This window comes from Leptonychotes weddellii, chromosome 3 (genome assembly GCF_054177405.1).
Source record: "Leptonychotes weddellii isolate Sample4059 chromosome 3, ASM5417740v2, whole genome shotgun sequence".
NCBI classification, from domain to species: Eukaryota; Metazoa; Chordata; class Mammalia; order Carnivora; family Phocidae; genus Leptonychotes; species Leptonychotes weddellii.
The window spans coordinates 118,311,930-118,327,000 of NC_138371.1; the positions used below are offsets into that span (position 1 = coordinate 118,311,930).

Sequence of the window (15,071 nt, forward strand, 5' to 3'; positions counted from 1 at the left end):
TTGCGGACATTGCTGCTATGAACACTGGGGTGCATATGGCCCTTCTTTTCACTACATCTGTGTCTTTGGGGTAAATACCCAGGAGTGCAATTGCTGGGTCATAAGGTAGCTCTATTTTTAAATTTTTGAGGCACCTCCACACTGTTTTCCAAAGTAGCTGTACCAACTTGCATTCCCACCAACAGTGTAAGAGGGTTCCCCTTTCTCCACAACCTCTCCAACATTTGTTGTTTCTTTCCCTGTCCATTTTTGCCATTCTAACTGGTGTAAGGTGGTGGTATCTCAGTGTGGTTTTGATTTGAATTTCCCTGATGGCTAATGATGATGAACATTTTTTCATGTGTCTATTAGCCATTTGTATGTCTTCTTCAGAGAAGTGTCTTTTCATGTCTTCTGCCCATTTTTTGACTTGATTATTTGTTTTTGGGATGTTGAGTTTGACAGCTTACTATTTTTTTTAAAGGTTTTATTTATTTATTTGAGAGAGAAATAGTGGGAGAGAGAGAGAGAGAGCACAAACAGGGGGAGAGGGAGAAGCAGGCTTCCCGCCGAGCAGGGAGCCCGATGCAGGGCTCAATCCCAGGACTCTGGGATCATGACCTGAGCCAAAGGCAGGCGCTTAAACCAACTGAGCCACCCAGGTGCCCCTGTTTATACCTTACTATTAAAGCATGTATTTATGTGTGTGCCAGATGAAACTTGAAGCTGAAAGAGGATAGGAGATGTGTGAAACTAAATGTACTTTGCCTGAAAATGTGAAACCGTTTCATGAGATGGGCAAAAATGAAAGATTATTGTTTAGTTCCACTGATGGTGGTGTGCAATCGCTCAGAATAAACTTGACAAGTGTCGGGGCGCCTGGGTGGCTCAGTTGGTTAAGCGACTGCCTTCAGCTCAGGTCATGATCCTGGAGTCCCGGGATCGAGTCCCGCATCGGGCTCCCTCCTCGGCAGGGAGTCTGCTTCTCCCTCTGACCCTCCTCCCTCTCATGCTCTCTGTCTCTCATAAAAACAAAACAAAACAAAACAAAAAAACTTGGCAAGTGTGTGTCACTTTACAGATTATATATTACACCCTGCACACATTTTATGTCATCAGATCCTTCTTACTCAGTAAGTCAGGTGGTGGCTGCTGTAGTTTGCAGGTGAGACTAAGACTTGCAGGCAAAATGTGGCTGCCCAAGGTCATACAGTGGCAAGGTGAGACTCAAACTGGGTTTTCTGACGCCCATACCAGAGCATCTCCCACTTCAGGAGCGGTTTTCGAATGGGCTCCACGGAGGCCTAAGGCCTTACATTTCTGCATCAGGGGCAGCGGAGGTGTGGCAGACTTCTGTAACTTGTGGGCCATCAAGCACCATTCTCCCTTCCTGTGGTGACAATACATCAATTGTTTTGGAGAATTATCTTTTGATAATTGAGGGGTTTTTTTTTGTTTGTTTAAATGTATATGGATAGCTTTTGTATGCAGAAAGAAATCCTTACATCTGCATTCATTTTCATTAATAGTCAACATAATAAAATTTTGTAGTTGTAGATACAACTTATATATAAAGTAAATCCTCTTATAAATCTAGTGATTGCTAATTAATGCTCAATTAGTTTCTGGATGTAAGATATTAAATTTCCCCAAGCACTTAAATACAACTTACAAATTTAAGTCATATATTATGTTAAACCTTTCACAGTAAAGTCATGCAAATTGTATGTTCTCCTAAATAGTTTAAGGTCCTTGTAAATGTGATTGTTTTAATTATCTGAAACTTTTCAACTTAAAATATTTAATATATCTGGTTTTCTAAAGTACTTTAAACAGATAAGTGGAATTACAAATCTAACATACAAAGTTTCCTTAAGTTCTTAAATGATACTTTTACACCTAATAATAAAGATTTGATGATTCAGATTTATTTAAACTTACAAATACTGTTAAAAATTTATCAAATATTGTACCTATTAAATTTAAAATCACAAAAACACTTTAAAGTTATGTTTAATATGTCAGATTTAACATATCAGATTTAAAAAGAAGGCAACACATATTTTTTAGATGATTATATACTGCTCAAATTTCCCATTTTCTTTTTCATTTATTTTCTGCAGCTGTGGCCACCTAGATTTGCACTTAACCTTTTAAATTTGGTATAGATATATCGATTCCAAGGATTTGATTTTATCATTCTCTTTTCTCTGGTTATATTTACATCTTCCTGGAGTTGCTAAGTCTTTTATCATCTCTTTATTCAAAAAATTTCAGATGGTGATCAGAGATTCTGGACAGGGACTTGGAACCTAGTGGTCATTTCCAGAATAACTTCCTGAGCTGCCTGTTAATATACCAAACCTGTTCATATAGAAAGGAGGTTTTTCAAATCCTTGCATTTTCTCACAAATGGTTTCATCTGGCTATTCTTAGCCATTTTATTTTTACTATAATTTCTGATACAACTCTTACTGAAACTCCTTCCTAAATATAATTGCCTAATTATAGCTCTTACCCACTCAGTTGCAATTAACTTCTGCTGTCAGCTCAAAGTTAATGAAATCTGCAGGACAGTGCCCACCTCTCCCCTGTGCTGTGGTTATAACTAATATCTTTACTATGTTGTTGCTTTTGCACCTTTCTTATATAGATTGCTTCCTTATCTGTCACCCAGACCACAAATTTATAGCTGTTAGGTTGGCCAGAATTACCTTTCTGGTGTTGTGTACTATTGGGTTGGGATTGTAAATCATGATGTCCTGACCAATGAATGGGCATATGGCCAAAGTGGACTTGCTTCAGGACTTTTAATGTTGAGCTGAGGCAAAATTAAAAACAAAAAAAATGAACACACACACACACAAAACAGAACCAGCAGGAGTGTCCTAAACACCAAGTGGTTCTAGCCACTGAGATCTATTCCTGCTGGTTCTCAGTTGAGTTTTCAGCCTTCCTTTCAGTCCTTTGAGCCTTCAGATCCTTCTAATAAGTTACCCTGTCAGTTACTTTGCAACCCCAAACTCCAAGTGATCCAGGAGCCTAGAGTAGGCTGTACAGATAAAGAAGGGGCTATACTTAGTGGAGAAAGGGCAGGAGGCCTGACCCATGCTTCAGTCAGATCAGCCACACACAGTTATCCACCCTGCCAATTTTATTTGAAGAAGATTTGAAATCATTGTATTGCTACAAAGGTGTGAGATCATTACACTCATGATTGCTAAGGTTCCAGAGAATTTTAAAGACAAATGGAAGGATGAGAACTATAGCAGGACATATGCCTGAATAAAAAAGAAAATGAGAAACTTGAGGCAGCTTTCAAAATTCATGGAGTATCAAAGAGAACAGAGAAATCAGGATATATTTCAATGTGAGAAGCCTCAATGCCTAAAGAGTGAGGACTGAGCAGTAAAGGCAAATAATTAGAGGTATGAATGGGTGGCTCAGTCGGTTAAGCGTCTGCCTTCAGCTCAGGTCACGATCTCAGGGTCCTGGGACCGAGTTCCGCCTCGGGCTCCCTGCTCAGCAGGGAATCTGCTTTTCCCTCTCCCTCTGCCTCCCCACCACCATTCACCATTCGTATGTTCTCTCTCTCCCTCTCTCTCTCTCTTCCCAAATAAATAAATAAAATCTTAAAAAAAATAAGAGGTATGAAGAAAGGGTTGGAAGTCCTTATTAAAGATGCATAGGAAACGTGGGATCATTACTTCAAAGTCCCTGAGAGAAATACGCAGCAAAGACAGAACACACTAGGCGTAGGAGGACTTCCACAGAGAAACTGATTTAACTAAAAATGAAAGCTAAAACTCTCATACTCTATTTCTCAGCTTTTCCAGAAACTAGAGCATGGGCACATGCTTTAGTTCAACTAATCAGACACACAAACATAGAAACACAATCCAAGGACACAAAGGAACTGGCACTGTGGAGAATTTTTCCCAGAGATGGGTCTGTGGCACAGCTGTTTCCAATGACAGCAGTGTCAATATGGCCAGTGGTGGGTGCAATGTACAGAATCAACCAAAGAATCTAGGGTTCAGCTTGGGGGCTAGTGACATCTTCAACAAATTGGTCGTGGAGTAATTTCAGCCATAATTCTGGCTACATGGCTTCCCTCTGCTTCTGCCTATTTCCTGAGCTTGATTCTCCAGCTTTCACAAGGATTATTTGGTTTGTCCAATAGCAACTAATCCCTAAGGAAAAGATGGGAAAATCAAGTATTTTCTATCTGGTCTAATTGGTGCTGAAAAAATAAAACTGGCTAATATTAAGGGATGGGTTTTGGGCAACCTATGGCTTGCAATGACTAAATAAGTTAATCAAATTATCACCTGTGGGCACTCTGGAATAATATGCCTACTAATGGCAAGGCTTTGGAGGACCATGTAGCCTCCATTGCAATGGAAGTTCTTTTTTTTTTTTTTTAAGATTGTATTTATTTATTTGACAGAAAGAGATAGCGAGAGCAGGAACACAAGCAGGGGGAGTGGAGAGGGAGAAGCAGGCTTCCTGCTGAGCAGGGAGCCCGATGTGGGGCTAGATCCCAGGACCCTGGGATCATGACTTGAGCCAAAGGCAGACGCTTAACGGCTGAGCCACCCAGGAGCCCCTGCAATGGAAGTTCTTAATAATCAGATGAACAAAATGATTCTGGATGTCAGTCATCCTTCTTCCTAACTACCCACAAAGTTTGTTCACTTGGGCCCATGAACAAAGATTCTTAGTCTTGGATTACTCATCAGTAACAGAGTACTAGTTACATGATAACATGGTAATGATCCTTATGCTGCAGGGTAGTTATCAAGATAAGAACAGCATATTAAAAAGATCTAGCATTGAGCCTGATTATCAATACATTTGAATGCTAAGGAATAGGAGCTATTGCTATTAATGCAGTGAAAAGTAGAGAGGGTTGAAAATTCTACCACTCACAGATGTGGCTTAATAAATCATACATTTTGATGAAGCCACAGTGACCACTATTACGTGACTTCCACTTATTTCAGAAGCCAAAGAGCAAGAAAGCTTAAATAACCATCCAAAGGAGAAGAGGGGGATTTTGGGGAGGTACTCCTTTCAACCATGACTTGGAAGGTAAGAATCTCCATGTTTTACTCTACAGCATCGTTCCTCTGTAGGGACGTGAGACTCCTTCACTCTTCAACATGCATGTATTTATTTTCCCATGAAATTAAAATATTTAAATCAGAGCCTGTCTTTTCATTCTTTTAGTGCTCTAGTATATTAAAGAGCTCAATATATGAACTTATCTTTCACATTTTCACGAAAAGAAAACCTTTATGTTTAATTTTATGTATATACATATATAACAGGTTTCTGATGAGGCTCACCCAAATATTTACTTTAACTTTGGAAAAATATTGATTTTAAGCACTTAACTTATAATTTATAGTTAGCCTTATAGAACATATGATAATTAAGGAAACATTAAAAAACATACAAATGGCTTTGAATGTTTAAACTGTACAATAATTTCCATCCTCATACTACCACATATTATTCTAATTTTCAAATGATTTTGTTTCTTTTTTTTACAATTGCAAATTCAGAGAAGTACAAGTGAGCAAAGAAAATTAGGCCATATTACTCTACCTGAATAATCTCTGTTAATATATTCAGTAGCACATGGGAAAGATTAGAAATTTTCAATCCATTTGGAAAGGTACAAAATAAAAAGTGAAAGCGTCCCTTTCACAGGAATGCCATCCTGAAAAAAACGAAAAAGCTTAAATTTACATGTATCTACAAGGGATCATACGCACTATATGCACTATAATTCACCTTGCTTTTTTTTTTTTTTTTAAAGATTTTATTTATTTATTTGACAGAGAGAGACACAGTGAGAGAGGGAACACAAGCAGGAGGAGTGGAAGAGGGAGAAACAGGCTTCCCCGCTGAGCAGGGAGCCCGATGTGGGGCTCGATCCCAGGACCCTGGGATCATGACCTGAGCCGAAGGCAGACGCTTAACGACTGAGCCACCCAGGCTCCCCTAATTCACCTTGCTTTTTTCACAGATTATATTTTGGAATTATTTCCACATTAGCATTTAAATTTCCTTCACAGCAGATAAATTGCATAGCATAGTACTGAGTGAACAGACCATAATTTATTTATTCAGTACTTTACTGATGGACACTGATTGTTTCCAGTTTCTCTTTCTCTTGCTCCCCTCCCTCCCTCCTCTTTATTTTCCCTCAGTAGCACTTTACAATTTTCTTCAACATTTATTGAATTCACAGGGCCTTTAGGGTCTTTTCTTTTTGCTAATTGAGCCATTTCTTCTTTATTTGCCAGAATTGGGATAAGTGATTTTGTCAGGTATATATATGTAATACACACACAAACACACACACACATACACACACATACATGTATATGTGTCTATCTATACATACACATATGGCGTAAGGCAGATTAAGGACCAAAGCTAAATGGTTAGTGTTTCAGAAAAATACTAAACAAGTTCAGATATTTTACTCTGATCCAAATTTTAAAAAGTGAGAGAAGAAATTTAAAAATAATCATATTTGTTATCTAGACCCTCCTGAGAATTTATTTTTCATCTTCTTACTCACTTCCTCATCTGTTACTCTACAACTACACTGGCTTTGGCCAATTCGTGGAACACCCAAGTTTCTTCTTGTCTTTGGACCTTTGCATTTACACTTTCTCCTACCTGGGAATGATTTCACCCTATGTTTCAGATTTTCCTTCAAATCTCAGGTTAAATGTCAACTCCTTACCAGACCTTCCTACCAGACCTTCCTCCTTCCACTATTCTCTTTCACTGCATTTCAGCACCCTCCGAGCGCTCATCACAATCTTGTTAACATTTAACTCCTTTTTCTCAGACATATAATGTAGATCCCCCAATACCTACCTGAGTACCTAGCATGTAATATGCTTCAGTAAATACTTAAAAAACAAGAGAATTCAGGTAAAGTGGATTTAATTACTGTAGAACTAACTTTTACTGAATTTATATGCCAGGAACAGCTGTCAGTGTATGTTACTCATGCTTAGCTTAGACTTTTCATTGATTCAGGATTCCGAAATCCTTTTAATCCCATAAATCTTAATACCCAAACTTTAAATATAATTTAAATTTCAGACCATTTTGAGAAACCTCCCACCAGTCTCCCCTTCCCACCCTAAGGATCCACCCGCTTACCCCTAACTTCTCTAACCGCCCCGCCTTTCCAGCAGCCAGGCTGAGCTAGGCAGTGCGCACAGAGCCTTCCGCGACCCGGGGCGCATGCGCGGCAGACCGTGCACATGCGCAGTACTCGCGCAGCTGGCGTGCGTCCCAGCCTAAGGCTGAGGTGGCCGCCACGGAGCGGGGGGCGGGGCCTGCGACACTATGGCCGAGGGTGGCGGGGAGGTAGTGGCAGTACCCGCGTCCGGGGCTGCCAACGGCCTCAGCAATGGGGCAGGCGGGGTCCCGGCGCAGACCAGTAACCCGCTGTCGCGGAAGCTGAATAAGATCCTGGAGACGCGGCTGGACAACGACAAGGTAACCAGAGCTGGCAGGGCCGGGGTCCCGCGTCGCCCGCCGAGCTGAGGCTGGCCGGGGGCGGCGTCTGTTCGGCACCCACTCCCTCATCCCTTCGTCTCTCCGTGGAGGGGACCGCAGACCCGCGGTCTTCCTTGTCTTCCGCGACCTCTTGTCTTCAATTGACAAGAGAATCACTTAAGAGAATCTTAAGTGCCGGTAAGAAGGGGGAGGCCGAGGAATCCCTGGAAAAGCGAAGAGGTGTCTTGGGTGTCCCCTCCATTTGAAAAACCTGTTCCTGGAAGGCTCTCGCTCCGGGAGGCAAACGGTGGAGTCTCCTACCCGGGAGGTGTTCGGGGGTCCGAACAGGGGGAGAGGAGAGCCCAGGGCAGGATTAGAAACCCATGCAAGAGTAAATTACAAGACTAGGCAGCGTCAATCGGGGTGAGGAGGAACTGGAGAACCGGGGTAGGCATAATTGAGCATTTCCACTGACGGGTGAGAACGACTGAAATAATTTGCAGCGCGGAAGAACTACCTGCTCAGGGCTCAGATGAAATACGATGTACTACTAGTTTTTGTTGTTAGCTAAGCTCCGCCTGTGATATGTGGGCTCATGCTGTGTTTCTTCACAAGATAAACCGTCCACATTCTCTCCCAAGTACCTCCTGAAACTCATCCATCCAGCTTCTGTCGTAGCTGGTTGTCTCTTCTGTATCATTGAGTCTTTAGGTAAATTGGTCATGCCATAAAGAAAAAATATATGTAGAAGTGAGAGAACTTTATAGATAAATTTGTAGGTAACCGAAAATAAGCTGTCAGTAAGAATTTGTGTATAAAAAAATAACGTAATATAGTAAGACGGGCTCTGGGGCCACCTATTTATTAGATATAACCATCAAACTGAAGCATTATGATTTGAGTAAGCCCCTTAATTTCTCTAAGCTTATTTTTCATCATTTCTAAGTTGAGAATACTGCTGGTAACTTTCTCAGGGTTGTTGTGAGGATTCAATTGACAAGAGAATCTTAAGTGCTCAGCAGAGTGCCCAGCACTTACCATTTCTTATTAAATGTTAATTTTATCATACAGCTTATTGTTTAATATGTCTAATACTGACACCTATTATCTCATTTAATACAGCTGCTGTGATGTAGATAACATTATCTCCTTTTTACTCAAGAGAAAAATAATGTATTGAAAGAGTGTAACAAGGTTAAATCATGTAACCAATAACTGGTGGAGCTGTAATTTGCAGCTGTCTCTGTGATTTTGTTCATTCATCACTTTCGGACTACTTCTTTGAGCCAGGCCTAGGACATTTCAAGGTTATAGTCAAAAGAAATGGTTTCATTTTATGGTTTTTCTTTTTTTTGTACATAAATCTTTGTAATGCTTTCTTAAATATTAAATTGAATTTAAATAGCTTTACTATTTTTGTCAGTCCAGCCAATATTGCAAAATAACATTTTAACTGAAACACAGAAGGGTAAGCCCATTATAATATATGTTAGTTCAGGTGTAGGAATTTATATTTGGAGTTAGATATTCTGGGCTTGGTCTTCTCCCTTCTCTCCCCTATGCATATTCTCTCTGTAGGAGAACTCTCACTTTCATGGTTTTAAATAACAAAAAGGGTGATGATTCTCAAATTTATAACCCTGTTCTTGACATCTCTACTGAGCTCCAGATTTGTATAGTCTGTTGCTTACATGACACTTCTAATTAGTTACCTGATCAACATCATAAAAACTTAACATAGCCAGACTCTTGGTTTTTCTCCAAACTGGTTCTGCTTTCTACTGTTAGTAAAGAACATCACTTACCCAGACAAGCAAAAAGTGTATAAATAATTTTTGATTCCTGTCATTTTTTTCACTTCTTACATTCAGTCCATTAACGAATCCTCTCGGCTCTACCTTGAAAAAAGTTGTTTTGGAATATCCCCTTCTTTTCACCTGCAGTGCTACTTTCTTGTTCATTTTGGTTTCCTCCTACTTGCTTCCTTTCTTGCCTTCCCCCCCGATCTGCTCTCCTCACAAAGTTAGAATAAACTTTTAAACATATAAAGCACATTACATTACTCCTTTCCCTAAAGCCTCTAGTAGTGTCCCACAGCTTCAGTCATACTGGCCTTTCTGCTGCTTTAGGGTCTTTGTACTCACAGCTTTTTCTGCCTGTGAACTGTTTTGTCCCCATGGATGCCTTTCCTATTACTTAGGCCTCAGTTCAAAAGTCACCTCAGAGAGGCCTTCTCTAAGTTCTGCTCCCAGTTACTCAGTTCCTAGCCTGGAGGCTACAGGTGGTACTTCTTTCTTATATATATCCTTCCAGAGATAGTTTACACATTCATCAGGAAGTATGCATGTATATAGTCCTTTTTCTTTTTTAACAGTTGGTATTACAACTGTTTGTGTACCTTGCTATTTCACTTACTGTATCTTGAAGTTTGTATTATATAAGTACATAAAGAATTTTCATCTTTGTTAAAATGGATATATCATAATTTCTTTAACCAGTTCACTTTAGATGGACATTAAGGGTATTTGCAGTCTTTAAAATTACAAACTATTTTGCAGTGATGTATACATGCCGCAATATAAAAGTAAGTAGATTCTTAACAGTGTTTTGGAAATAAGTTTACTCTTCAGTAATGTGAAGATCACCTGGTATTTTTTGCTTATTTAATGGAAACATTTGAAAATAATTTCATTAAAATTTGGCTTGAGATTAGGAAAACATTTGAAAATTGGCCCCAGTAATTGTTTTCTATTATCAATTGTGTAGGAGATGTTGGAAGCTCTCAAGGCACTTTCAACCTTTTTTGTTGAAAACAGTTTACGGACTCGAAGAAATTTACGTGGAGATATTGAACGCAGAAGTTTGGCCATCAATGAAGAATTTGTCAGCATTTTCAAGGAGGTGAAGGAAGTATGTAAATTCTTTTCATTTAACATTTATTGAGAACTTATTGTATGCCTAACTCTGTGCTAAGTATTTTTATGAATTGGGTTGATATGTTTGCTGTTCACATACCATGTTCAAATAGAAAACTTAACTACTTACTCCAGAAGCATCAGGTCCTTCAATTAGTGTGATTTTGGAATCTGTGACCTCCACTAATGCTGCTTCTTAGAAAGTTGTAACATTTGTTCTAGGATATTCTCTTAGAAATTTTTGCTTTTCTAACAACAAAAACAAGAAAAAAACATTTCTTTAAATGATTTTCCAGTGGAAATTTTTCCTCACTGAATAAACCTCCTTTGGATAATCACTTCTCCATTGAAGATTAATTAGGATTGAGTTACTTTAGCACATCATAAATTAGGAAATTTTCAGATTAATTAAGATCAGTTACTTCTGGCATAAGTAATAATTTATCATACTTGAGTGAGCAGACTACTCACTGTAGGGTAAAAATGAATTTTATTATGTTATTATATTTCACTTATGCAATATTTTGTTAATTTTATTAATATCACATTCTGCATGAGTTGTATGAAAGTGTTATATATAGTTTCAGTGACTAATTAATAAACAGATGATATTTAATAGTTTAGAAAGATTTCATTGACTGAAGGTTGGAAGGACAGTTTGGTAGTGTTTGTAAGAATAGAAAGGGTATCCATGAGCACATCCAGATTGTGGTCCTAAATACCGTTTCCCACTGAAAGGAACAATCTTACAAATATCAGAAAGCAGGGAAGCTATCTGAGACCCTTGGGAAAGTGACAGAAGAACTTCGGAGCTAACTAGATGAGGCTTCTCTTGTCCAGAGATAGGATGATTAGAGCATCAATAAGAATAACTCAGTGGACTAAAACATACCAAACATGTTTAAACCCACAAATTCATACTGATCTAAAAACCGAACAGAACCCTCATTGGTTATATTTCGTGGATATAAGGGAACTTATTTTGAAAACTCCTAAATAAAAGGAAAGAGTCAAGCATTTATCCTGTCTTTTGTTCCATTTACATACAGTTGTTGAGGGGAGGCTTCTCTTTATAGCTTTATTCTAATAAATGAAGAAGGAATGATAGAAGATGAGAAGATTTTGCCACCACTGTTAAATTTATGGATCTAGTTCAAGGTTTCTCAACTTGGCACTATTTTACATTTTGGGTCAGACAAGTGGGGACTATCTTCTGTGTTTAGGATGTTGAACAGCATCCAGGGCTTCCATCCACTAAATACCAGTAGTACCACTTCTTCTTCAGTTGTTCACCCAAGAATGTCTACAAACACTGCCAATGCCCCATCGGGGGACAAAATTGCCCTGGTTGAGCACCACTGGTCTAGCTGTTGGTCATCACTAGCAGCTAACCTCACAAAAAGCTGCTAACGTCATATCTGTCACTCCTAATAAGGGTATACAACACCACCTATGAAAAATTCTTGCCAGAAAATTGAACCAGAATATAATCAAGCTTCTAGATCTAACTGCCTGTTTATAGGAAATACTGGGGTCAGAGAAATATGTTAACACCACAAATATGTAGTCAGCGAATATAGAGTGTAGGGAACTGTAGAGACAAATGAGCTGGTTTCTTCAACAAATAAATTGTAAGAAAAAGAAAAAGAGAAGTAGGGGGAAGTGAGACTGTATAGATTAAAAAAAGAAATGAGAAATTGCAGCAAGTTGCTATTTGTGAATCTTAGTTGGTTCCTGACTTGCAATAATTATTTAAAAATTGGGACAGCTGGGGAGATTGGAACACTGACTAATTTGATATTAAGAGATTATTGTTAAATATTTAGATGTGAAAATGGCATTATGTTTTTTGAATCTTCTTAGAAGCATATACTGATGTTTATGAATGAAATGATAAAATATCATGAACATAAAATAATTCAGTTTGTGAGGGAGGGAGAAAGGAATGGGGGAGAAGTAGAAAGTGGGTAGAGAAATAGATGAAACAAGAGTGGTCGAAGCCGGGTGATATGTATATTGGCATTCATATTATCTCAACTTTTGGATATTTTTGAAAATTTTCCACAATAAAAAGTTTTTAAAAAGTTTATCATACACCAGTTGTATTTCCCAGCCTATAATTTTATTTAATTGGGGGGCAGGGGAAGACAGTTTGCCCTAAGTTCAAATAAAGACTTTATACGTAATATACAGGCCATTGAATTACAGTCATCAAAACTCTGCATTGAAGTCAGATATTCAGAGATGTAATTTATATTATTCCATATACATGGACCTGACAAATCAGGTCCATTTGGTATATTATTATGGCTAAAGTAAATATTAGGAGTATTCTTGACCTAGCTGGCTGATAATGTCATAGTGCTATTCGTATTAGATTACACAGTGAGATTTAAGGGAATAGTGAGATTAGTTTACTTAGGTTTCTGCTATTGCTAATATTGATATTTTGAAATCATGCTTTTTTTTTTTTTTTTTTTACTGTTCACCTCAAAGCAATTTAGGACTTCATTTAATGATTTGATTTATATGCTATCTGTTGTTAAGTATAGTGAGTAACATTTGAAAATATTGGTGCTATGATATTTATAATTCAAAGTACTTCATAGAAAGAAGGGAGAAAAATCTTACTTCTAGAACTTAGATTTATGCTAATATTCTGATAAGTGGTTTTCTAACTGGTTTATCCTCACACTTTGTTTATAGCCTCACTGGGCAGCTTTCTTATCTCTTGCCCTCTGATTGGCTCATTCCTTCATAAGCCGGTCATGTTTCTATTTGAAGGCCTGGGTATTCTGTTGAAAGGGATTGTCTGCTGTCTACCACTGAAACTTCCTTGTGTATGTTTCTGTTGTGTGACACCAAATTGAATTGGGGAAAAAAAAGATAGTAGTGCAGTATAAAGCTAAATATGATTTTGTGATGTCATTTTTTCATATAGTATTTTTCATTGATTCAATAAGGACTGGAGAGGATGGTTTGGTAAAAAGTGTAGAGCCTGGGAGACCTGTTGGAAAACTTTTTTTTTTTATTTTTATCAGTTCACATAAGAGATACCAATTGACCTGAACTAAAGTAGTAGTTGTTAGAGTAGTAAAAAAGAAATGGATAAGATACATGCAGTAAGGGTATAAATGATAGGACTTAATGACCAGTTACATTCCCATGTACCTGGAGGGGGCTAGAGGAGGAAGTACACAGGGAGAGAATGTTACTGAGAAGATTGCCAGCTTTGTGGCATGATCTACCATGTGATGACTTTCCACAAGGTAGAGGAGGCATGATTTTTAGTTTATTGGGTTTTCGTATTTGCTTGTTTTTATTAATTAAAAGTTAGAAATAATTCACTATAGAAAAGTTAGATAAGATCAGAAGCCAGAGCAATTGCTTATTATCCTATCACCCAGAAATAACTTTTGTCAGCATTTTATTGCCTTGCTTTTCTTGTGTTCTTCTGTATGTGTGTGTGTGTGTATATATATATATATATATATATATATATATGTACTTTTTTTAAAATGGGAGGTATGATATGTATTGTTTCATAATACTTTTTAAAAATCATATATAGACATCTTTTTATGCCTATGTATATAAACATATATGTACACACATACATATATATAGTCATTGTTAATATATGCACAGATTCCCATTGTGTGGTTGGAAATGTTTCACATTTTCTTTTTGTTTTAGGCAACTCTATGTTGATCTTCTTACATGTATTGTTGCACACTTACCTGATTCATTTTTAGGATAAATCTTAGTGTTAGTATACCTGAATGAAGAGGTATTAATATTCTTAAAGCATTTGCCATTTCCTATTGTCACCCTCTTTAAAAAGCATTTACTAATTTCTTTATATCTTTTCTAACACTAGATGTTATTCTTTTTAATTTTTCCAATCTTAAATATGGGATTTTTAGTCATGCTTGGGCAAAAAAAAAAAAAAAAATTCATGAGATGAAAATAAGGATTTGGCTAAGAGAAGAGAATTTCTTTAACAATATATGTAATACTTGCTGTTACTTTTTTTCCTTTTCAGGAACTTGAAAGCATAAATGAAGATGTTCAAGCAATGAGCAGTTGTTGTCAAGATATGAAAAGTCGCCTACAGGTACTGTGTAATGGTTGGATTTTAGTGTAGTTCCTGGCTCAAAGTAAGCTTTCAAAAATTGTTAGCTAGATCTACAAGATGTATGGATAGCTAATATATCATGTCCTATAGGAAATGCAAGTATAAATATTATGCTTTTTTTTAACTATAAATGGGTATTTGGGGTGATGGTTTACTGATATTGTTTAGTTAACTCCAGATGCCTTTATATTTTGATCTAGTCAGTGTAGAGCTAACTGTATAGAATTTTGATAAACCTCTCAATCTCATAATATCCCATAAATCTAGCAGGAATTAGTGCCTTAGTAGAAACTCTTAGGAATAAGTCCAGACTAAAGCTATGCGTAACAAAGACCCAGCTTAGTTATGTTTTGTGCTCAGCCTCCCCACAAAAAAAAAAAAAAAAAAAAAAAAAATCTCAGGAAAATATCTATAATTCTACATCTGTTTATTAAAGTAGTTTGATAGCAGCAATGTCTGCAGTAGCCAAACTGTGGAAAGAGCTGAGATGCCCTTCAACAGAT

At 37.6% G+C, this 15,071-nt stretch overlaps 1 protein-coding gene across 2 annotated transcripts in view; it reads left to right on the forward strand.

Moving 5' to 3' along the window:
* The first annotated feature begins 7,325 nt into the window (after nucleotides 1-7,325).
* Nucleotides 7,326-15,071, forward strand: part of COG6 (component of oligomeric golgi complex 6) — an 82,833-nt gene continuing 75,087 nt past the window's right edge. Inside the window, exons 1-3 of one of the 2 annotated variants that reach the window (XM_006732396.3) lie at nucleotides 7,326-7,515; nucleotides 10,282-10,425; nucleotides 14,476-14,547. In XM_006732396.3, the coding sequence (XP_006732459.1) occupies nucleotides 7,363-7,515; nucleotides 10,282-10,425; nucleotides 14,476-14,547 (369 nt within the window). In that variant the 5' untranslated portion in view covers nucleotides 7,326-7,362. The remainder of the gene's footprint in view (nucleotides 7,516-10,281; nucleotides 10,426-14,475; nucleotides 14,548-15,071) is intronic. The other variant, XM_081814860.1, reaches the window with a different exon arrangement.